At 37.8% G+C, this 23,529-nt stretch overlaps 1 protein-coding gene across 1 annotated transcript in view; it reads right to left on the bottom strand.

Moving 5' to 3' along the window:
* Window positions 1-23,529, bottom strand: part of DEUP1 (deuterosome assembly protein 1) — a 114,605-nt gene that overhangs the window by 60,830 nt on the left and 30,246 nt on the right. Inside the window, exons 4-5 of the mRNA XM_069079900.1 lie at window positions 19,403-19,516; window positions 17,766-18,017 (exon numbers count right to left, since the gene is read on the bottom strand). Of these exons, the coding sequence (XP_068936001.1) occupies window positions 17,766-18,017; window positions 19,403-19,516 (366 nt within the window). The remainder of the gene's footprint in view (window positions 1-17,765; window positions 18,018-19,402; window positions 19,517-23,529) is intronic.

The raw sequence follows: 23,529 nt of genomic DNA on the forward strand, positions 1-23,529 counted from the left end.
GACCTTGCCATAGCCTGTGAGTTATATACTACTGGTATTGTTCTCCAGTTTTATTTTGCCTCATTTGTAAATTAAAAGGTTGGAATAAAGGTTCTCTAAAGTTCCTTCTGATTCTAAATCCAATGACTCTCTGAAGGCAAACTTCTATTGGTCAAGCCCTGTAACTCAGTCAAATTTGATCTCTTACTTGCAAAGCTTTCTATGCAATTTTGTCGTTACCTGCTTGATTATTTTAGGCATTTTGTATATGCATTTCATGAGATTATAGGTTCAGAATCTGAAGAAACTTTAGAGATCATAAGATCATAGGAGCCTAGATTTCTAGGGAGCTGATGGTTCAGTGGATAGAGCACTGGACCTGGAGTCAAGGAAGATCCAAGTTTAAATCTAACCTCTGACAGTTACTAGCTGTATGACCCAAGTTACTTAACCTGTTTGCCTCAGTTTCCCCAACTGTAATAATAGCACCTACTTACCTTGTGAGGATCAAAGAAGATAATATCTGTAAAAAAACCAAAACCCTCAGCACAGTGCCTGGAACATGTTGTTGTTCAGTTGTGCCCTATTCTTTGTGACCCCATTTGGGGTCTTCCTGGCAAAGACACTGGTGTGGTTTGCCATTTGCTTCTCTAATTCATTATACAGATGAGGAAAATAAGGAAAACAGGGTTAAGTGACTTGCCTAGAGTCACACAGTGGTGAGTGTCTGAGGCCAGATTTGAACTTAGAGAGATGAGGCTTCCTGACTCCAGGCCCAGCATGTTATCTTCTGAGCTATCCAGCTGCCCTTGAAACATAATAGGCCCTGTATAAATGATTACTCCTTTCTCTTCCGTTTCCCTTCCCTGGGACAGACTTGTCAAAGGCAGGACTCCCAAGTGTAGCCAGCAACCAGATTAAAATGTAATTGGAAATGTTTAACATCATAAATAAAAATATAATAAAACACAATGTTAATTAGTTTTCTAAATCAATATGCACCCAGCAGGGATCTCTTTGTATTTGAGTTGTGCATCACTGATCCAGTACATGAAGGGGCTTCCAAGGCCATCAGATCTAGCACCCTCCACTTAGAGATGAGGAGAGGTTCAGAGAGGTCATATGATTTGTCCAAAGTTACATAGATTATAAACTGCACACTGGGATTTGAGCCCAGGTCTTCCAAGTTCCAAATCCAAGACTCTTTCCACTGAACCATGTTTGTGCTCCTATTTGTTGGCCTTCTCTAACCGGCTATTGGTTTGGAGTAAATGGTGGCTGGGGTAGGATGGAGTAGGGATAGGTAGTGAAGAGATAAAACTTAGCCTGGCTGCCAGGGAATGGCAGACCCAAACAGCAAAGCAAATTGGGGGTTGCAGGATGACCTGACATGGGAGAGGATGCCAAGCAGCCGGAAAACTTCTTGGGGAAAAAACTGAACTCTCTTAGGTACTGTGTGGGACCTAGGTTAAGTGAACCCTTTTCATGAGGGTTTCCACAACCACCAAAACGGAATCATACCCTGGAGAGGGCAGCAGCTTAGTGAAAAATTACATTACTGATCCTCAGGGAAATAATTGTTAATAGCCTGGGTAGTTTCCTCACTAAACAAGAATGACATGCCTGAGATAGGGCCCTGAGAATTGCCATGTGATAGTATGGAGGGACATGAGTAACTACTCTCACTGTAACCTCAGGACAGCTTATGAAGCCTTCTCTAGGGGTTCCTATGCCCTTGATCACAGGCAAACCAGTCCCCTGAATGTCATCCCCATTCCTGCCAGGGAAAAGAATGACTCCTCTTGGATAGTAGACAGCTGGGCCTGAGAATAGGGGTCCTCTGCCTGTTTCTACCAGACCAGCCCAATGGCTAAAGGATAAGATTGGTGGTGGGTATTCTGCCTTCCATAACAAGGCATCTGCTTGCTGTCCATGGTAGCCTGGAATGTCTAGGATAGGGAAACTGAACCAGTTGAAGGAAAGTGACTATTTTATTTGTTGCTAGTTGAATTTTCTAGTACACTGAAGGTGCTCGTGGTTTTTATGATTGGCTTAGACAGCTACGGAGTATTTGACTCCTTCCAAGTCACAACCCTAAGCTATAGATGCTCTCTTCATGTTTAGCTGAATTTCCCTCACAAGTAATATTGGGTTCTTTGGCCACAGATAACTTCTGGGAAATACTTTGGCAGAGGGGTCAACTCGGGCAAGGATAACTCCTACTGTGGAGCCTATCTCAACACCAAAGCACTTTTGTGGGCCTGGGTTTGTTATTCCTGGGGCCATGGTGAACTTTTTTTTTTTTATCCCTTAAAAGTCTTTTAAAGGGCAAAAATCCAACCAAAATTCTTGAGTGCCAAAGATTTGTGAGGTGCATTGTTAGGGCTGAAAATCAACAGACAAAATGGCAGCAGTAGCCTGTAATTTCCAAAAATTATCACCTATTTCTTGTAACCCTGGCCTTACTTCCACTCACATGTTTCCTTTATCTTTAACAATTCCATTCATGCCAACCCTCTATCCTCAATCATGACCTTCTGTACTCCCCAGGAACTCTCTGGTTCTTTATGCTCCAAGGCGTGTAAACAGGGAGTTCTGGTTCAGATATTAGAGAATGGTTTGGACCAAAGATATAAGAACACCCTCCCGCCACTCCTACTTCCTAAACTCCTTCTTGCCTCCCCATCTAATGGATTCTGAATAGCTGAGGTTATGAAGAACTAAAAATTTGCAAGGGCATCCAAGTCTGAATGGTATGGCCCTATATTCCAACCCCAACCTGAACAGTCATCTTCTTTTCATCTCTCCCACTCAAATAAAGCTATAGGCTTTCTGCAGATGTATTTCAGTTTACAGGGTCAGCTTATGCAACTGATCCAGGAGGATGGGGTTAAGGGGTGGAAAGGATGATCCTATGTGTTAATTGTATTGAAGGTCTAAGAAGTTACAGCAGAACTTTAGCTCTCTGTTTCCCCTCCACAGCCCAACCCAAATGCATGGGAGCCGCAGCAAAGGAAGGGAAAGAACAGATGAACCAGCTTTGCAGTTTTTTTTTTCTTCAGGATTTCCAGGAGTGCTTCCTTCTTGGGCTTTTCTAGGAAAGAGATATGATTTGAGGAGAAAGGTCAGATCTTTGCCCAAATGAAATCCAGAATTCAGGGATGTGGTGTTAACACTTTCTTCTCACTGGCATTGAATATATTCTGGTACACCTGATACTGGGGGTGGTGTGGTCTCTCGTGTAGTGTACCAGAAAGCCTGGCACTTAGCCTTTGCTCACTTCCCCCATAATTATGTTGGCAGTAGGAAAAGTGATATTTAACTGCTCCTGTCCAGGTTATGCTTAACCAGCTACCTAGTTGATAGACAGGGGTGGGGAAACCTGAGGCCTCAAGACCACATGTGTTTTTCTAGGTCCTCAGGTATGACCTTTTGACTGAGTCCAAGTTTTACGGAACAAATCCTTTTGTTAAGGGGTTTTGTTCTGTGAAGTTTGGATTCAGTCAAAGGGCTACACTTGAGGACATAGAGAGAGAGAGCCACATGTGGTCTCGAGGGTGCAGGTTCCCCACCCCTGTGCCTAGGACTACTGAAAACATGGAGGAATCATGTGATGATATTTAGGGCAAATTATTTCTATGCACCCATATCCTGGTCCACAAAGTTTTAGTTTCTTGAGTCACTGGTCATAGAACTTCAGTGGCCAACTAGTCTAATCTATACCTCAAGAAGAGTCTCCTCTTTCGCTTCCCTCACAAATGATCACCCTTTGCTTGAAGAGTGAAGGGAAGAAGGCATCCACCAGATTCTAAGCCAATGCACTTCACTGCAGCAGAGCTGTAATTGTAAGGAAATTCTTTCTTACATCAAGTTGAAATCTGCCTCTGCAAATTCCACCCATTGTTTTTAGTTCTGTCCTCTGGGGCAAAGAAGAAAAAGATAAATTTATCATCCATATGACAGCCCAGATATCTGAAAACAGCTATCAAGTCCCAAATTCTTCTCTGCTCTAGGCTAAACATCCTCAGTTCCTTCAAAAACTTTCCACATGGGGAAAGCCTAGGGGCTAGGGACTGTTAATCATGCTGGTAGCTTTCCTCTGGATGCACTCACTGTAGCTTCTCAGTGTTATTCCTAGGTGTTGTTCAGAACTGAACAAAAGTGTAGTTTACCCAAGGCAGAAAGCAGCTTACATGTTCTGGGCTCTGTATTTTTCCCACAGCCCAAGGTAACACTGGCTGTTTTGGCTGCCATATTCAATTCAATCCAAAGCAACAAACATTTATTAAATAGTAAGTATAAGGTGATAGGCATACAAAAACAAAAACGAAATTGTGCCTGCCTTCAGAGAGCTTACATCCACCAAAGAAAAGGCCCTTAATTTAGAATAACACCTGAGCTCAGAGGCACTGTCATATATGTGTATATATCTATATCTATATCTATATCTATATCTATATCTATATCTATATATGACCACATCTGTAAAAGGAGGGGTCTGATGGAGCCTAACAGCCTCCCAGGGCTCTTCTAGCCCTAATCTATGACCATAAGTACCCAGAAAACAAGTAGAATATAATTTGAAGAGAAAAGGAAGACATTGAATTACAGCCCCCAGCATGTTTACCAGTCATATTGTTAAGAATAAAGTAAAACTCTTACTGGTTTATATACAAAGAAAATTGTTTCAACCCTTTGATTGATAGAAATGAAATAAAAAAAGTGTTATCTTCCAGGAAATCCTTCTCTTATTTGTATATCAATACTCATACTATTACGTATCTTTTTTTTTATAATGAAAGATAACTATTTAAGAGTCTCAAATAACTCCTTTTTATTCTTCATTTCCACTCCTAGGTAAATCTCCATGCCAACAACTCTCACATAGCTTTGTTAACTACAACAACCTTCATAGCAATCTTTCAAGCCTTTAATCCCAACCAGAACTTCCTAGTGACAGCAAATAATTTTCTTCGGATATAGTCTTTTCATACCTTTTAAGTACCCATTTAGTACTAGTTAGTATATCACTAGATATCTTTTAAACCTTATTTTTTTCCCTTTCTAGAGAAGGTAAAATTCTTATTGACCATATCACACAACTTGACTATTTTTTTCCCTTAGCCACTGAGCATATTACCTTCCCCAGAGGAAGTGCTCTTTCCTTTCTTCCCATCAAGTCATGTCCCTTCCTTTAAAAAAAAAGCTCTTTAAAATTCACCTCTGCCATGGGGCCTCTTCATACTAACTGAGAGATTTCCTGACTCTCATTTCTATTACTGTTAGATTCACTAACAACTATCTTAGCATTTATTCACATGTGCAGAAACATTCCCATTTGCAAATGATCCAGCTTGCTGCATAATGGTAGATGGAATCTGTCAAAATTCAGAGGAAAATTTGAGTTAAGATCTTGAGAAATAGTAATGAACATATATATTGTGTTAAAGGGTATGAGGTTGAAAGCATCTGAAACTTTTGTCTTTTCTTTTACAAAAGTCTTTTACAGATTGAGTATAATCAAAGAATTATAGAATTAAAAAAGGAAGGAACATAGGAAATACATATAGATGTATGTATGTGTATATATATATATATATATATACATATACACAGATGCATACCTATATAATGTATAGACATATGCATGTATAGGACCAAAACCTTCATTTTATAGAGGATGAAATAAGGATCCAAAAGGGTTAAGTGATTTGATCAAAGTCACAAAGATAGTAAGAGGGGGCGGCCAGGTAGCACAGCGAGTAAGAGCACCGGCTCCAGTGCTGAGAAGACCTGGAGATCAAATCCCGGGCTCAGACACTTAGCACCCACCCAGAAACACCTGGCCGTGTAACCTTGAGCAAGTTACTTAACCCCAATTGCTTAGGGACGGCCAGGTGGCTCAGAGAGTAAGAGCACCGGCTCCAGTGTCGGGATGACCTGGATCAAATCCGGGCTCAGATGCTCAGCACCACACCCAGAAATAATAACTGGCCGTGTGACCTTGAGTAAGTTACTTAACCCCAATTGCTTTAAAAAAAAAAAAACAAAGATAGTAAGAAGCAGAACTGGGATTTGAGCTCAGGTCCTCTGACTCTAAATAAGTAACAGATAAATATTCCAGCACAATTTTTGACCTTATTTACTCTACCTCACTTATTTACTTCCCTCACTTACTCTACACGATCTTTCTGTCATCTTCTAACCATTGGTTCATTTTGTCTTCATCCATGCCTTACAAGGGGGAAACCTCTGAATATAAGTGACATGGATAAAAGATCTCCAGATGCTGTAAGAACACTCAGGGTAGCCAATGAATTTACTGGGTACAGGACAGTCTTTATTTTACCCCACAGATGATGTGAAAAATGCCAAAGTACTTATAGGACTTCATAAATAAATGCAGAAAATACATAAAGTCCTCACAATAACACATAAACAACAATCAATACAACTTTCCTCCTTTTCTGGTAGGTCCCACTTTTCCTAAGAGTCCTAAACTCCTCTATACTCAACATGATTTTGGGACCAGGGCTCCCCCCCAGAAAGGAAATACATTTGGGGCTGCAAAGCAAGCAGCACTCTAACATTTCACTGAATCCCTCTTTCCTTCTTTTTATCCACCATCCCCAAAATGATCCACACAGACATTTAACCTTATGGTATTTTTCTCACAGCTTGGATTGACCATTCCAGAAATACACTTGATATGACTAGATTCAGAACCTCTCTTCCCACTAAACCCACTCCATCTGAATAATCCACTGTAACAATTGAATGCAAAGTCCAGGTCACTTGGTTCTCTGTGTCATGGCTTAAGTCTCTCGCTTGTTTGTTCACCTCTAGGAGCAATATGGGTAATCCTCTTATCTCTCTGAGGTGCACATGGCTCAGGAAATTCCCATTATCTGAACAGAAAGCTGGATCCCCAAACTCTCAAACTTGGGTTTATTTGTGATGATAGAAAAATAACTTAATAACAATGGAAATCCTCCAAAACGATACTGCCAATAAATCTCCCCTCTCTGGCTAGGTGGCTAGATTGTGGATCAGAATGCTTATGAAATGCTATCATCCTCAATCTAGAAGGTCAGATTCCAGACACTTGAAGGTGCGATGACCCAAGGGCTAGACTCTGGGAGTATGTATGATCCTTAGGAAATCTAACAAGGAGGTTTAGGTTAGGAGTAGTGTACAAAACTCCCTTCTTGAGCCACATAGGGAATCCCACTCAGCACGTGCTTTTGCCTCAACACAAGTCATTAATGTTCCTCCCTTGTCCTGTTACACTTTCAGAATCTCTATGGAAAAAAAGTCTTTTCTCGTTCATCTTCCTCCCTTTCAAACTTTTCCATTACTGTCAAGGGTACCATCATCCTCCCAGTCCCCCAGGCTCATGGCCTAGACTGGACTCCTCTCTATATCTTACCCTCCCCACAATAGCCCATCTTTTGCAAAGGCCTATCAATTTCACCCTTGACGACATCTCTTTAATACTCACCCCCCCCCCCCCCCCCTTTTCTGCTCTGATATGCCACTACCCTGGTTCAGGCTCTTATCACCTCATGCCTAGATAGTCTGTTGGTGGGTCTGTCTGCTATGTTTCTCCCCACTTGAGTTCATTCTCCATTCATCTGCCAAAATTTAAATCCAGTCCCATCACTCTATACTCAATAAACTGTCTTTGTTGTAATTTTTTCAGTTGTGTCTGACTCTTTGTGACCTCTTTTGGGGTTTTCTTGGCAAAGATATCGGAGTGTTTTGCCATTTCCTTCTCCAGTTCATTTTTTTATAGATGAGGAAACTGAAACAAACAGGATTAAGTGACTTGTCCAGGGTCACACAGCTAATAAGTATCTGAGGTCAGATTTGAACTCGGGAAGATGAAACTTCCTGACTCCAGGTCTGGTACTCTATCCACTGCATTGCCTAGCTGCCCCCAATAAAGTCCAGTCTCTACCTATCACCTCCAGGATCAATTACAAAGTCCTCCGTTTCATGTTCAGAGCCCTTCATAGCCCCCCACCTCCAATACCTTTCTAGCTTTCTTACACCTTGAATCCCCCCCATATATCCTTTGATCCAATGATACTGACCTTGCTTTCCTGCAAACAAGACACTCCATGTCTTGGCTTTTCTCCATGCCAAGAATGTTCCCTGTTCTAATCTTTGCCTCCTGGCTTCTCTTGCTTCCTTCAAGTCTCAACTGTCTTCTACTGGAAGCCTTTCCCACTAATTCTAGCTCCTTGCCCCTGTTAATTATTTCCTACTTATCCAGTATTTAGCTTGTTTGTACATATGTGTATGCTTGCTGTCTCTCCCATTAGACTGTGAGCTCCTCAAGGTCTTTTGCCTTTCTTTGTACCTCTAGCTCCTAGGACAGTGCCTGGTATATAGAAGGCACTTAAGAAGTGATTAATGACTGACTAGCAAAGAGGAGTAAGGGGAAAGGGCAAAAAGAAAGCCAGAAGTAGTTTGTTGGCTCCTTTTATTGATTAGCACAAAGGAGCTCATCCTATGAGAGTTATCCTCCCAAAATGCTGAGCCCACCAATTCATCTTGAGGGCAGCTCCTTTCAGACAAAGTGATCCTTCAGTAGGCACAAAGTGGACTGGACTGAGAAAGAGCAGTGGGTAGGTAAGAGAAAACCAGGATAAAGTCATGATATGAAAACCTAGACAGAAGACAATATCAAGAAAAGGATAATTGACAGTGTCAAAGGCTGCAGAGAGGCCAAGAATTATAAGGACTGAGAAAAGATCATTAGATCTGGCAATTAAGAGATCATTAGTACTGAAAAAGGCTACAAGTCAAAACTAAAGAGAGTGGGTGAATGATTTTTTGTTTTTAGCAGGTTGTACACTCAGTACAGTCTCTGAAGCTGAGATGTAGCAAAGTGTGGATCAATTCTCTGCTGCTTATGCTAATTTTGACCTAACAACAGCAAGAAAACAGAGGCTCTTGCCCAGCCAGCACCCACATCATCATAACAACTCCAAGACATATATACTATTATTATCCACATTTCATGGGAGAAGAAACTGAGGCAGGAGAGGTAAAGTGACTTGCTGTTGGAGACTTCTTGACTCCAAGATACCTAAAAGATTACATGAAACATTCATTAAAGAGTTATAAAACAAATTGCCGTGTGAGAACTGAGGGGAAAAATCATTGCCAACTGGGGCAATTAAGCTGAACCTTAAGAAAGATGAACATTTAGAAATGAAATTGAGAAGGGATTATTTCAGGAATGGGGGAAGAAACCTTGTGCAATGCACAGAAACATAGCTTTGTAAAAGTCATGACATTGGGGCGGCTAGGTGGCTCAGTGAGTAAAGCGTCAGTCCCAGAGTCAGGAGGACCCGAGTTTGGTTCTGGCCTCAGACACTTAACACCCACACAAAAAAAACTAGCGGTGTAACCTTGGGCATGTTACTTACCCCCAATTGCCCTCCAAAAGGCAAAAAAAAAAAAAGCCATGACATACTATTTAATCATTGAGTTAGTGGGCCATTGGTTGACTGTTCACAAACAAAGCAAGACATGGAGAGAAATCCATAGCTTCTACAGAAGGCTCTAGAAGTTTGTCACTTGTCATTTAGTCGGTAGGAAGTGACCTAATTGGTGGCCTGCCATATTATACGGGATATCAAAAAGATTACCTGTGCATACTCTAGTAAAAGAAGAGTTTCTGTGAATCAGTGAACCTAGGAAAATCCAGTGTCCAACCAAAGACCTTCTTGGGGGTAGACCTAAGCAGCTCAGTTCTATTTCCTAGTGGAGAGACCTAGCTAGACTGGCAGTCAGACATCATCTTTATGCAATGTGATTATCCTGCCTGCCACAGCTAGCTCCAGCTGCAGGGTGATAGTCTGGACCTATAGTTCTGACCTACTCTTATAAAGCACTCATTATACTTTTCAGTTTCCTGTCCCTGAGGATGGGAAAGCTGGGGTAATGTGACAAAGCTCTACTGACCCTTACTACTGAGTTCATAGTGCTGACTGAATCTCTCCTACTGGGAGGTAGAGATAGGACATGAAAAAAAGATGGGTAGGGACTCCCAGTGTAGATGGAGGTTAGGAATATATATCTAATCAGGATGAGAAAGTGGGTAGACAAGTCAGTGGTCTGGAAAAAGCCAAAAGCCTGAAGGACTTTCAGAACCAGAAATGCTGAATAAAAGGTAAAAGGTAGAGCTGGTTAGAAGCAAGGTCCAAATTTTAGGCCGAAAAAGTAATAGATTAAACAAAAACCATTTCAATTTGTCATAAGATGTCAAAGATGGAGAGGGTAAAGTGTTTTGAGTGTTTTGTTTTATGAGTTTTAAGTCCTATTATTTGCCTGCCAGGGCTGATCTCCATAACCTGGAAAGTTTTCCTCCTGTTGCTGCTGCTTCCTAAAAAACTACCAATGAACCCATGGAGTTTGGGTTTCTCAGCTGGAGCACTCCCTCTGTCACCACTTCCATCTTCTTTAGCCTCCACTGGCTGTAAGAAGGCATAGATAGACATAGTGTGTTTTCTATCACTGGACATCTTCAAGCAGAGGTTATATGACCACCTGTCAGAATGTTAGAGGATATTATTATTCACTTAAGGGTTGAATTAGATGACTGATTTCCAGGGTCCATTTCAATGTTGACATTCTATGAATTAAATTTATTCAGATATATTATATTCTTTTCCAAATATTCATAATGGTTAGAAATATAATCATGCATTCCTGAATATGTTATACAATTCAACACAATTTCTACAGTTGGTGCGAGATTTTGTTAAGTTCTCAGTTACAAAGTTTACTCAAAGCTTAAACAGAAATTTTAAGACTAGTGTTGTTAAGGAATTTTGTTCAGTGGATGACCTCGTTACAAAAATGTCAACTCAGAAATCATGAAAGAAGTATAAATACAAATTCAAATTGTGAATCTAATTTAGGTTCAGAATCAGGTCACAATATCTGTTTTCCACCAGTAAGAACCTTTTGAGGAAGGGGTGACAGTTTTGAAATGAACCAAATTCTGAAAAAAGAATTTGAGGTAGAATAGAAGCTTAACCTGATTTGAACCAGCACTTTGCTGAAACTGAAGCAGGAACTGCCTGCTTTGCAAATTTGTCATCAAAGAATGATAGAACCTTATCATTTAGGAGATTGGGAGGAAAAGCATAGTAGTAAAGTGACTTGTAATTAAAAAAAATCATTGTAGTCCTATACCTGGAATAACTGAACCCAGGATGATAAATTAAGGTTAGAAAATTATAGAATTAATTATATAAGGTTAGAAAATTATGTCTTCAAGGCTGATAATTATGGATACTCTTAGTAGCTGTGGACTCTAGAAGACAAAGAAAAGGAAAGTTTAGCTGTCTTTCCTTCCATCCTGGTTCTACTGCAACATAGAAAAGAACCAGTCATGGCTACTGATCCATTGTTACTTAATAATGTAGATTGTAGACAGAGTTGACTAAGGGAAAGCTTGGAAAATCTAGAGAAGAAATTAAAGACTGATAATAGAATAAAAACACAAAATTTAGGATTTGTCTTTGCAAGGTGGTGGGGGCGGGGTGGTGGAAGGAAATTCAGCAACAAAATGTGTGCCCTCCATAAAAAAGAGGCATATTGTGGGATTATCCTCAACTGGAAGGAGGATTGGGTTTTCCTCCAAGTAAAACATATATGTCAAATCAATTATTTGGGAGGTTTTAAGAAAAGACAAAAGAGCAATTTGGCAACAAATTTAATTCTTTTAATGTGCATTCACATGCATACATATCTAGGCCTGGTGAGTGGATGATACCCACCCTCCTTGAGGGCATTTTGAGTAGCTAAGGGAAGACAGAAAAAAAGAATAAGGAAAAAAATCCCAAAACTAAATGACCTGCTAACTAAAGGAACTATATAGGCTGATCCATAAAAGAGGGGCCATAGAATAACCTAAGAAGGATTTAAGAGGAGAAGGAGGGAGGGAGAGAGACAGACAGAGACAGAGAGACACAGAGAGAGACAGAGAGAGACAGGACTCCTAGCAGTAATACCAAGGGGAATAGTGTTAAATCGATGAGGTATAGTTGGTTGCCAAGGACTAAAAGTCAAGAAAAGACAAACTTATGATTTATTGATGATGACATTCTTTGAAAAACGTCAGTCCTCTAGTTTAGGAATATGGGTAAACATAGCCAGAATATTTTTAAAAAGTGTTTTTATTCTTACCTATGTCTTGAAAAACCCAGGTTTTGAGGGCTTTCTTTGAACTTCATCTTTTAACGGAAAATACCCCAATTTCCTGCTTAGGTTTGTGCCTCATCTTATAATATGAACCTAAGACTTCTCCCACCTATTTTATATAACTATAGATTTTTGCCATGAAAGGCTTAACAAAAATTATGACTATCCTAAAAAAAATGCTAGTAAAGATGAGGCCTAGAAGGATATGCTCTGAGTCAAACATACTAACAACATATCTTTTTTTTTTTTTTTCCAATAAAGCTTCTTCCTTAAAAAATTGCTCAAGGGCAAAATAGAAATTAAAAGAATTCACTGATCACCTCTTGAAAAAGATCCCAAAAAGAAAACTCCTAGGAATATTATAGCCAAATTCCAGAGTTCCCAGGTCAAGGAGAAAATACTGCAAGGAGTCAGGAATAAACAACTTGAGTATTGTGGAAACACAATCAAGATAACACAAGACCTAGCAGCTTCTACATTAAGGGATCGAATGGCTTGGAATTTCATATTCTGGAGGTCAAAGGAGCTAGGACTAAAACCAAGAATTACCTACCCAGAAAAACTGAGTATAATGCCACAGGGGAAAATATGGTCATTCAATGGAATAGAGGATTTTCAAGCATTCTTGATGAAAAAACCAGAGCTGAACAGAAAATTTGTCTTTCAAATACAAGAAGCAGAAGAAGTATGAGAAGGTAAACAGGAAAAATAAATCATAAGGAACTTATTAAAGTTGAACTATTTACATTCCTACATGGAAAAATGATAATTGTAACTGATGAAACTTTTCTCAGTATGAGGATAGTTGAAGGGAATACATATATATATATTTATATATATATATGTATATGTACATATATATGTATAGGAGGGTGTATGTGTATATAAATATATGTGTAAGTGTGGGCCATAAGGGAACAGGGGCCCTGGTCACAGTTCCAAAGCAAAGAGGAATGCTAGCCCTGGAGGCTACAGGAGGTCAGGGGCCCTTCCTCAGTAAAGACCAGAGCATACACCAAGACAGCAGTGACCAAACCTCTCACAGGATGACACCACCTTGGAAGCACCAAAAACTTGCAGACCCCAAGAGCTAGTCTTGAAAACAGCAGCACACACACACACACACACACAAAAGCTGGGGACAGTGCCTCTCCACCCCCAGGTGAGCAGAACTCAACCTTCTGTTAAAGTTCAAAATCAAGAAAGAGGCTGAAAAAGTAAACAAACAACAAAAAAGAATTTGACCATAAAAAAGATGCTACAGTGGCATGGAGGACCAAGAAATAAAACTCAGAAGAAGACAACTGTGAAAACAGCTACAAGCAAAGCCTCAAAGAAAAATCCTAATAGGACCCAAACCAAATAAGAACTCCTGGAAGAGTTATAGAAAGAGATAAGCATGGTAGAGGAAAAATTGAAAAAAATAAATGAGAGTGATATAAGAAAATGATGAAAAGAGAATTAACAGCATGATAAAAGTCACAAAAATAATGAAGAATATAATACCTTTTATAAAACAGAATGGGATAAATGGTAAAAAGAGGCACAAAAATCCAACTGAAGAGAACTTAAAAAAAAAAGTAGAACTGGCCAAACAGAAAAGGAGGCACAAAAATTCAGCGAAGCAAATAATTCTGTAAAAATTAAAACTGGGCAAGTGGAAACTAATGACTCCATCATCCAATGAGATATCAAGAAAACAATAAAACAAAGTCAAAAGAATGAAAACAATAGAAGAAAATGTAAAATATTTCATCAGAAAAGCAACTAATCTGAGGTAAAGGAGAGATAATTTAAGAATTATTGGACTACCTGAAAGTCATGATCAAAAGGAAAGAGCCTAGACATTATATATCAAGAAATTATCAAGGGGGGCGGCTACGTGGCACAGTGAGTAAAAGCGCTGGCCCTGGAGTCAGGAGGACCAAGTTTGGTTCTGGCCTCAGACACTTAACACCCCCACAAAAAAAACTAACTGTGTAATCTTGGGCAAGTTACTTAACCCCAATTGCCCTCCAAAAGGCAAAAAAAAAAAAAAAATTATCAAGGAAAACTGCCACAATATTGCAAATCCAGAGGGTAAAATAGAAACTGAAAAAATCCACTGACTACCTACAAAAAGAGATCCCCAAACAAAAACTCCTAGGAATATTATAGCCAAATTCCAGAGCTTCCAGGTCCAAGAGAAAATATTTCAAGCAGCAAGAAATAAATAATTCAAATGTCATGAAACCACAGTCACGGTCACACCAGATATAGCAGTTTCCATATTAAATTGTAGAGGGCTTAGAATATGATATTCCAGAAAACAAAGGAACTACAATTAGTACCAATAATAACCTAACCAGAAAAACTGAGTATAATCCTGCAGGGGGAAAATTGACATTTAATGAAATGGAGCACTTGTAAGCATTCTTTTTTTTTTTTTTTAAACAATTGGGGTTAAGTAACTTGCTCAAGGTTACATGGCCAGTTATTTCTGGGTGTGGTGCTAAGTATGTGAGCCCGGATTCGATCCCAGGTCATCCCGACTCTGGGGCTGGTGCTCTTACTCACTGCACCACCTGGCCGCCCCTACTTGTAAGCATTCTTGATGAAAATACCAGAGCTGAACATAAAATATAGCATTCAAATACAAGACTCAAGAGAATCATAAAATGGTAAACAAGAAAGAGTAATAATAAAGGTCTCAATAAAATTAAACTGTTTACATTTCTATAAGGAAAGATACATGTAACTCCTAAGAACTTTATCATTATTAGGACAGTTAAAAGGAATTTACATAGATAGAAGGCATGGATATGAGTTGTTTATGTTGGAATGTTCTCTAAGGAAAAAATGAAGTGAGAAAGAGGGATGTACTGGGAGAAGGAGGAAGGAAGAGGTAGAGTGGGGGAAATTTCCTCACATAAAAGAGGCATGCAAGGAAGAGCTTTTACAGTGGATGTGGACAGTGGGGCAGGAAGTGGTGGACAATACTTGAACCTCAGTCTCAGTGGAACTGGTCCAAAAGGGAAGATTATATACAGACTCAGTTGTATACAGAAATGTAACTTACCCAATAGGAGGAGGGGAAAGGGATAAGAGAAAGGAGGGTGGAGATGGAAAAACATAGGGCAGATTAAGGGAGGCAATTATTAGAAGCAAAATTTGCTTTTGAGGCAGAACAGGATAAAAAGGGAGAGAGAGAAGAAACAGAAGAAAATGAGATAGAGAGAAACACAGTAGTCATAACTATAAATGAGAGTGAGCTTACTCATAAAATGGAAACAGATAGCAAAATAGATTAGAAACCAGAATCTGAGAGGCGGCCAGGTGGCTCAGCGAGTAAGAGCACCGGCCCCAGTGTCAGGATGACCTGGGGATCGAATCAGGGCTCAGATACTTAGCACCACACCCAGAAATAACTGGCCATGTAACCTTGAGCAAGTTACTTAGCCCTTTTCTTTAAAAAAAGAAAAGAAAAGAAAAAAAGAAACCAGAATCTGACAATATATTGTTTATAAGAGACACACCTGAAATAGAGACACACATAGAGTTAAAATATAAGGCTAGAGCAGAATCTAATAGGTGTCAGCTGAAAGGCAGGGGTAGCAATCATGACCTCAGACAAAGCAAAAGCATAAATAAGTACACATAATTAAAAGGGATAATCAGAGAAACTACATTCTCTAAAAGGTACCATAGACAATGAAGTAATATCAAAACATTTTAAAGTTTCTTTGATAAAGGTCTCATCTCCAAATGTATACTGAGTTAAATTTATAAAAATAAATCACTAATTGATAAATGGTCAAAGGATATAAACAGTCTCCAGAAGATGAAATCAAAGCTATCTATAATCATATGAAAAAATGCTGTAAGATCACTTGATGAGAAACATACAAATTAAAACTCCTCTGAGGTACCACTTCATACCTATCAGAAATGACAAATGCTGGAGGGGATGAGGGAAAAATAGATGCACTAGTGAACTGATGGTGGAGGAGTAAACTAGTCCAACCATTCTGGAAAATAATTTGGAACTAGGCCCAAAGGGCTTTGATCTAACAATACCACTACTAGATCTGTACCCCAAAGAGATTGAAGGAAAAGCACTTATATGCAAAAATATTTATAGCAGCTCTTTTTGTGGTGGCAAAGAATTAGAAATCAAGGGGATGCCCATCAGTTAGAGAATGGCTGAACAAATGGCATATGATTGTGATGGAGTACTATTGTATTATAAGGAATGAGGGGGGTGGTTTCAGAAAAACATGGCAAGAACTATATGAACTGATGCAAAGTGAAATGAGAAAAACTGGGAGGTCACTGTGCACAGTAACAGTAATTTTATAATGATGGTCAACTATAAAAGACTTGACTACTCTGATCAATACAATGATCCAGGACAGTTCCAAAGGACTCCTGATTAAAAAAATGTTATCTACCTTGGGAGAGAGAACTAATGAACTCTCAATGCAAACTGAAGTGTAATTTTCTTGCTTCCTTTATTTTTCTTGCTTTAAAAAATATAACTAATATGGAAATGTTTCCATGATTTTGCATGTATAAGTGATATCATATTGCTTGCCTTATCAATGGGTGGGGAAGTAAAAATTTGAAACTCAAAACTTAAAAAGAATAGAATGTTAAAAATAAAGAATAAATTAAAATATTTAATTTTTTAAAAAAAGTCTGCCTGGTAGATGGCATAGGGATCAGTAATCTTAAAATTCGACATCAATAACCTAGTTATAAGTATTTGAATGTCGTTCATTGTGGACCAACACTGAGGATGACAAAAAAAAACATGCATAAAAAGTATATAAACTTTAGAAGGGAAATGACTAAAGAAGTACAAATATTTTTCTGAGTATTATTTTCTAAATAGACCAAGAGTACGCAATATTGTTTTGAGTTTAGACACTGTCTCCCCCCTTTCAGAAATAGAGATTTATATAATTTTAATACAAAAGCGAGGGGCAGTGTGGTACAGTGGCTAAAGTGCTGTCCTTGCCAAACTAGATTCCATATTACTCTCTGAAAATGTCATGTGCTTTCCTTCTCTCTGCCTTCTTTTTCATATTGTTTCTCCCTGAAATTAGGAAAGATTTATTAACAATCTGAACTTCCCCAAAGTGAATTAGTCTACCTCGAGTAGTCTTTCTCTTAATGGTTCCAACTGGATAACTTCCTCCAATTACCTGAACTTAAAACTTGAATGTTGTTCATTGACTTCTCCCTCTTCTTCAATATCTAATACATCACCACATTTTAATTTCATTTTTCAAAATGTTTCTTTCATCTATCATTTCTGACACACCTCGAGAGGTAATGGGTTCCTTTTTCCATTTTCAAGCATAGGTTCCATGACCATATAAATACACATTAATGTGGAACAGATTCTTGGTGAGTTATGGGTTTGACAAGATAACCTCTTAGGTGTGTATAGACATCACAAATATACACATGTACTCTCTAAAAGTAGCTTCCCAACCTATGTTTCTGATTTTGTGGAGGTCACCATTTATTTAGTTTTTAGTTAGGACGAGTTAAAACAAAAACATTCATTTCTTCACCTGGCACTGTCTTTGGGACATTTTCAGTTCTTGTAGGAGCTTCTGATTTTCATCTTGTAATTTATTCCTACTTATTGCTATTTCACTCACAGCTGACTTCAGTTTTTCAATAATGAATTCATCTCTTTCAACAGTATCACTACTAATATCTGGTTCGCAGGTCAATCGTGCAATTTCAGGGTTGTTAAGACTGGCATCTTCTAGGCACTGCTTCTTCCCATTTAGCTGAGATTGGTAACTTTGTGCCTGTTTCTGTAAGACAAGAAAAAGTACAGAAATGAAAGAAAACCATCTTTAGAAAAGTATGAGAAATACCAAAAAAATATTAGAAAAAATATTCTGACGTATTATTTTTGAAGGGTAATGCCTTCAGCTCTCTACTGTCTCTCCCTCCCCCTCCTTTCTTCTGATACATTGTTCCCTTAATTATCTCCTCTCTCTTCAACCTTTCCATTGTTTCTTTCTCTTCTTCTTTCCTTAAAATATTTATAAGTTTCTCTGTCTTGAAAATAAGCAAACAAACAAACTTTCATTTGGCTCTATTGTCTACTCTAACCCATAATCCAATTTCTATCCTTGTTTTCACTAATAAACTTCTCAATAACTGGTCTACATCCACAGAGCTTATTTTCTCACCATTCACTTTTTTCTGTACTCTAACAGGCCACCAATGAGTTCCTAATAGAACCTTTACATTTAGTAAAATCCACCATTTCCTTAACCTTCCTGCAACATAGGAAGCAGTTTATCTATCACCCCTTCTCTAAATTCTCTCTTGGACCTCATAATTTTCTATCATTTAGGATCTGAAAAGTCTTCTGTCTCCCATTGTTCCTCCTACCCACTTAGTATAGCTAGTGTTTAAGGTCTGGTCCTCGGCAGTCTGCTATTCTCTCTTTAGACTTGTTTACTCAGAGATTTCATTTATCATGATAGATTCAAATATCACCTTTTTAAGAATGATTGCAAATCTTATATCTACGGCCCTGACATCTTCAATCCTACATTTTTTTATGGACTTTTCTACCTGGATACCTTAATTTGCTCTGTCAAAAATAAAGTTTCTCATCCTTTAACACCCTACCCTAAGACAGAATATATACCTAAATCAATTCTTTAAAAATGCTTTCTTTCTCTTAATGATGCCTGGATAACTTCCTCCAATTACCTGAGCTTAAGACTTGGAAGATATCCATTGACTTCGCCTTCTTTCCTCTTCAATATCTAATACATCACCATATTCCAATTTTCATTTTTCAAAATATTTCTTTCATCTATCAACATTTTGTACTTCCACTGCCATAGTATTATTTTCTCATTACATTCTTTTGACTTCTGAGTCAAAAGAAATGGGAAAATATCTCAGAGTATTGGGACCTTTTATATTCTAGGAATTTCTGACACACAAGTTACAAAGAGAATAGATCTAGAATGTGATTTTATTGTTATAGGAAACTCCCAAAAAAGGAAACTCCCCTACTAATGCATATCAGTACCTTCTTTGTAAATTAGATTTAGAGAGTAGCATAGAGAGTGGTATTCAACTCAACAAACTGATTACATCCTAGGTAGTAAACAATAGCAATGTTTTATTTTTTAAAGTCTTTTAATTCAGAAGATCTGCTTAAATATTGTACCTGAAACTGATTACACTTCTCAGATAGCGATTTTTGTTGGGCATCTAAAGAAACCAGATGGTTCTGATATAGTATTTCTTGCTTGTCCCATTCTCTTGATTTTGCTCTAAATTCCTTTAAAAAGAAAGGAATAAACAAAATTTTGGTGAAATGATAAATTTGAGGCAAAATGCAGAATGATTCATTCTGTCATTACAATTCTACTTCCTGAAAAGTAAAACTTCCCTTTGCTTTCCTATCAAAAATTTTCACTCATTCCTTACTATCTACTGAAAAAAATTGCTATTTAACTACTATTTATACTATTTCAATTATACTATTTCCTTTCATAAACCTAATGCTCCATTTCCCAAATATATCCTGTGCTTCCCTACCTCCATGTTTATGTGGTTTCATAATCCCAGAATCCACCCCCCCTCCACACCAATCCTTTGCCCACTGATAAAATTTATCTTTCAAAGCCCAGCATCAGAACTTTCTTCATGAAACCTCCCTGATCACCCTAGCAAGAAGTACTTATTCTCCTCTTGTTAATTCTGTAGAATTTTGTACCATTCTTTTGCCCTAGTTACATTATATTTCAAACTGCCATTATTTGTTTATTTAAGGAAGAGAAGACATGATTCTCCTTTCCCTTACATCAATATATTTATCTGTTTATATATCTTATCTTACCTATTAGATAAAAATTAAGGGTAGCAACCACATATCTCATAATTTTCATGTTTCCTCATAGTATTGAGAAAAATAAGTACTTAATAATTTTTAATTGTAAACTACTTATTTGCTTAATTACCCATGAATAAAAGAAAGCATAGACGATTCTCCTCTACCTAGAATCATTATCAAATATCTCTTTTTGTGTTTGTAGGACAAAAGCCAATACCTACTGGATCTGAAATCCAGTAAAATTCCATTCAATTAAATCCACACATAAAAATGTTTTAAATATTTAACTTATTAAAATTATCAAAAAATCTTTCTGGTAATTATACCAGTTACAAATAATTCAATAAATTATTTTTATGTAATATGTAGCAGAAACAAACAAAATTTTATTGAGAAAAATTCATCAAGTATTAGCATTTGTTCAAATAGTAAGATTACCCCTTTAATTCATTTTTTCTGTACTTACATGATATTAATAAAGTGGTGAATATGTAAAAATTACAAAATCAGAATAGCAATACTTTTATTTACATACCAATTGGCTATTTTTCTGCCTTCTAAAAATTTGCTTAAATTGACAATTTCTAACAATAGAATTTATTATTCCCTTCCTTTACTCCATAAATACTTACAGAGTCACAAAATTAAAACCAATATTGACTTTATAAACCAAGATGCCATATAAATAGTGAAATGTCTATGGATTAACTCTCCAAAGTCTGATATGAAATTTATTAATGTATTCTAGCTTTATCATCTCAAATGATTTTTCTTCACCCCTATTAGGCCAGTCTTCTTTCTTTCTCTTCACACACAATGCTGGGTTTATTGACTGGATCACTAGATTTTATTCTGAGGTATAAAGATCTCAGAAATCATGTTATAGATGAGGAGGCTCAGAAAAGTTAGGTTCTTGGTATCCTCGGTTTAAAGCTGGAAAGGCCTTAGAGGCCTAACATTCTCATTTTATAGATTCAGAAACTGAGACTCAGACTGATTAATGATTTTCCCAAAGTCACACAGATAGTAATGGCAGAATTGGGATTTGAATTTAGGTCCTTTGACTTTGAATAACTCTCCATTGTACCACATTGCTTCTGTGGCACATTAAGTTTATAAACAAGGAATATATTACACTCACTCCATCAATGGGCACTGACTGGCTATTCTCTATTAGTAATACTAATAGAGTATACTATAGATAATGCTCTAATACTAATAGAGAAATACTAACAGAGTAATAGTAAACTCTATTACCCCAAGGGCATTAGGATATATCAAGCTGTCATTGGTTGAATGTTTTATCTTTCCACTTAAATAGTGATCCATTTGTCAATTCTAATACTCTGTATCCTCAAAGGAGAAGGAAGGGCAGGGGAGCAGAGAAAGAGGAAAGAGGAAAGGATTGGGTTTGAGTTTTAAATGTTAGCTTATACTCTCTAGGGAAGGTTATTGTCTTCTACCACCCTTTAAAGATGAGAAAAGATAATAAAGTAGATTCAAGTGAAGAAGGGATGCCATTTCCTATAATAGTGGAAGACTGGCTACTGTTATATCATGAGGCTACTTTTGCAGTAAAACCACTTTCAAAAACACAGCTTCCTTTATGAGCCTATGTGCAACTTGTACCAATTCCTTCAGACTGGCTGGGCAAGGGGGTGGACAGTTTCTATGGTGCCAGTGGAACTATAAAGAATGAAAAATGTACGAGGGATGAAGCAGTCCTAAAATATTTCTATACATATGCAGTCTAGGCTTATTTAATTACTAAATCATCATTAGTTCACCCTTCAGATGAAATAACTCTGGAGTAGGTACCAAGCATGGATGTAATACATGAGACTTCCAGGGAAGTGAGAAGAGGGGAAGAGTCATAAACAGACAACACATCCTGTTTTCTTTTTGGTTGCGAAATGCAATCTCCATGTGCTAGAATTGTGGCATAATTACTTGCAACAAAACATTCTGATTATTTCCCTTGCTTCTGTGAGTCCAGTGAATTTATTTAGTTACCATGTTAACACAAATACTTCAGAGAGGTAAAGGAAGATGAGGATTGAAAAAAACAGACATTTGAGTTAGTTATTAGAAGGGCCATTTATGATCTTAAAACACCACTGCAATATAGTGATGCGTACAGAAACCAAACTTTAAGGGTCCAAGGAACAAAGGGGAATCTAAGAAATGGAGGCATAAGCAACCTTCTATGGAGCCAAGATGACAGAAAAAGGCAGGAACTCATTTGAGCTCTCCTCCAACCCCCTCTTTTAAATAATGCCTCAAAACAAATTCTGGAGCAAGAGAACCCACAAAAGGACAAGGTCAAACAATTTTCCAGTCCACTACAATTTAAAAGGTTGGCAGAAAAAGTCTGTTGCACCAGAGTGAGAGTGGAGAGCAATCCAGTACAGGTTGCGCCTTGGGAGCAACTGAATCATCTGTGGCAGTGGCAGTTTCCAGACCTCTCAACCCATAGATGATGGTAAGGGTGTCAAACAACTAAGTGGTCAGAAGGAGGTTTCAGGAGTGCCTTTGTTGGCACTGGGGGCAGGGCTTTGTTACTTTATTCATACTTGGATCTGGGTTGCAGTCCTGGATCTTAGTCCCAGGGTGAGAAGCAGCACTAGCATACCAGAGCTTGCTGCCCAGAGGAGCAGGGACCCTGGTTACAGTTCCAGGGTGAAAAAGAGTACTTGTGGTTGCTCACAGACCAGGGCACAGGTTAGAAGAATAGTTAACATACCTATGCCTAGATCCTACCACTTTGGAAGAGCCAAAAACTTACAGGTACACAGAATTATCTCTGAAAACAGTTTCACAAAAAATCTGAAGTTTGGGACAGTGGCCCCTCTCAATCAGAAGCAGAGCCTCATTTTATCATAGTTAAAAATCAAGAAATAAGCTGGAAAAATGAATAAGCAGAAGAAAAAATCTCAACAATAGAAAGTTACTATGGTAACAGGGAAGATGAAAACACAAATTCAGATGAGGACAACAATGTCAAAACTGCTATATCCAAAACATCAAAGAAAAATACATGGTTTCATGCCATGGAAGAGCTCAAAAAGGATGTTAAAAATCAAGAAAGAGAGGTAGAGGAAAAATTGGGAAAAGAAATGAGAATAATGTAAGAAAATCATGAAAAAAGAGTTGTTTGATCAAGAAGGCACAAAAAACTGAAGAAAATAACACCTTAAAAACAGAATAGATCGAATGGTAAAAGAAGCACAAAAATCCAATGAATAGAAGAATGCCTTAAAAAAGAATTGGCCAAATCGAAAAAAAAAAAAAAGATACACAAAAGTTCAATGAAGAAAATAACTCCTTTAAAAGTAGAATTGTCCAAATGGAAAAGGAGGTACAAAAGCTCAGTGAAGAAAATAATACCTTAAACATTAAAATGGGAAAAGTGAAACTAATGATTTTATGAGACATCAAGAAATAATAAAACAAAATCA

The sequence above is a fragment of the Petaurus breviceps genome, unplaced genomic scaffold (genome assembly GCF_028583685.1).
Source record: "Petaurus breviceps papuanus isolate PSGF00001 unplaced genomic scaffold, PetGlider_PUasm1.0 91133, whole genome shotgun sequence".
NCBI lineage: Eukaryota > Metazoa > Chordata > Mammalia > Diprotodontia > Petauridae > Petaurus > Petaurus breviceps.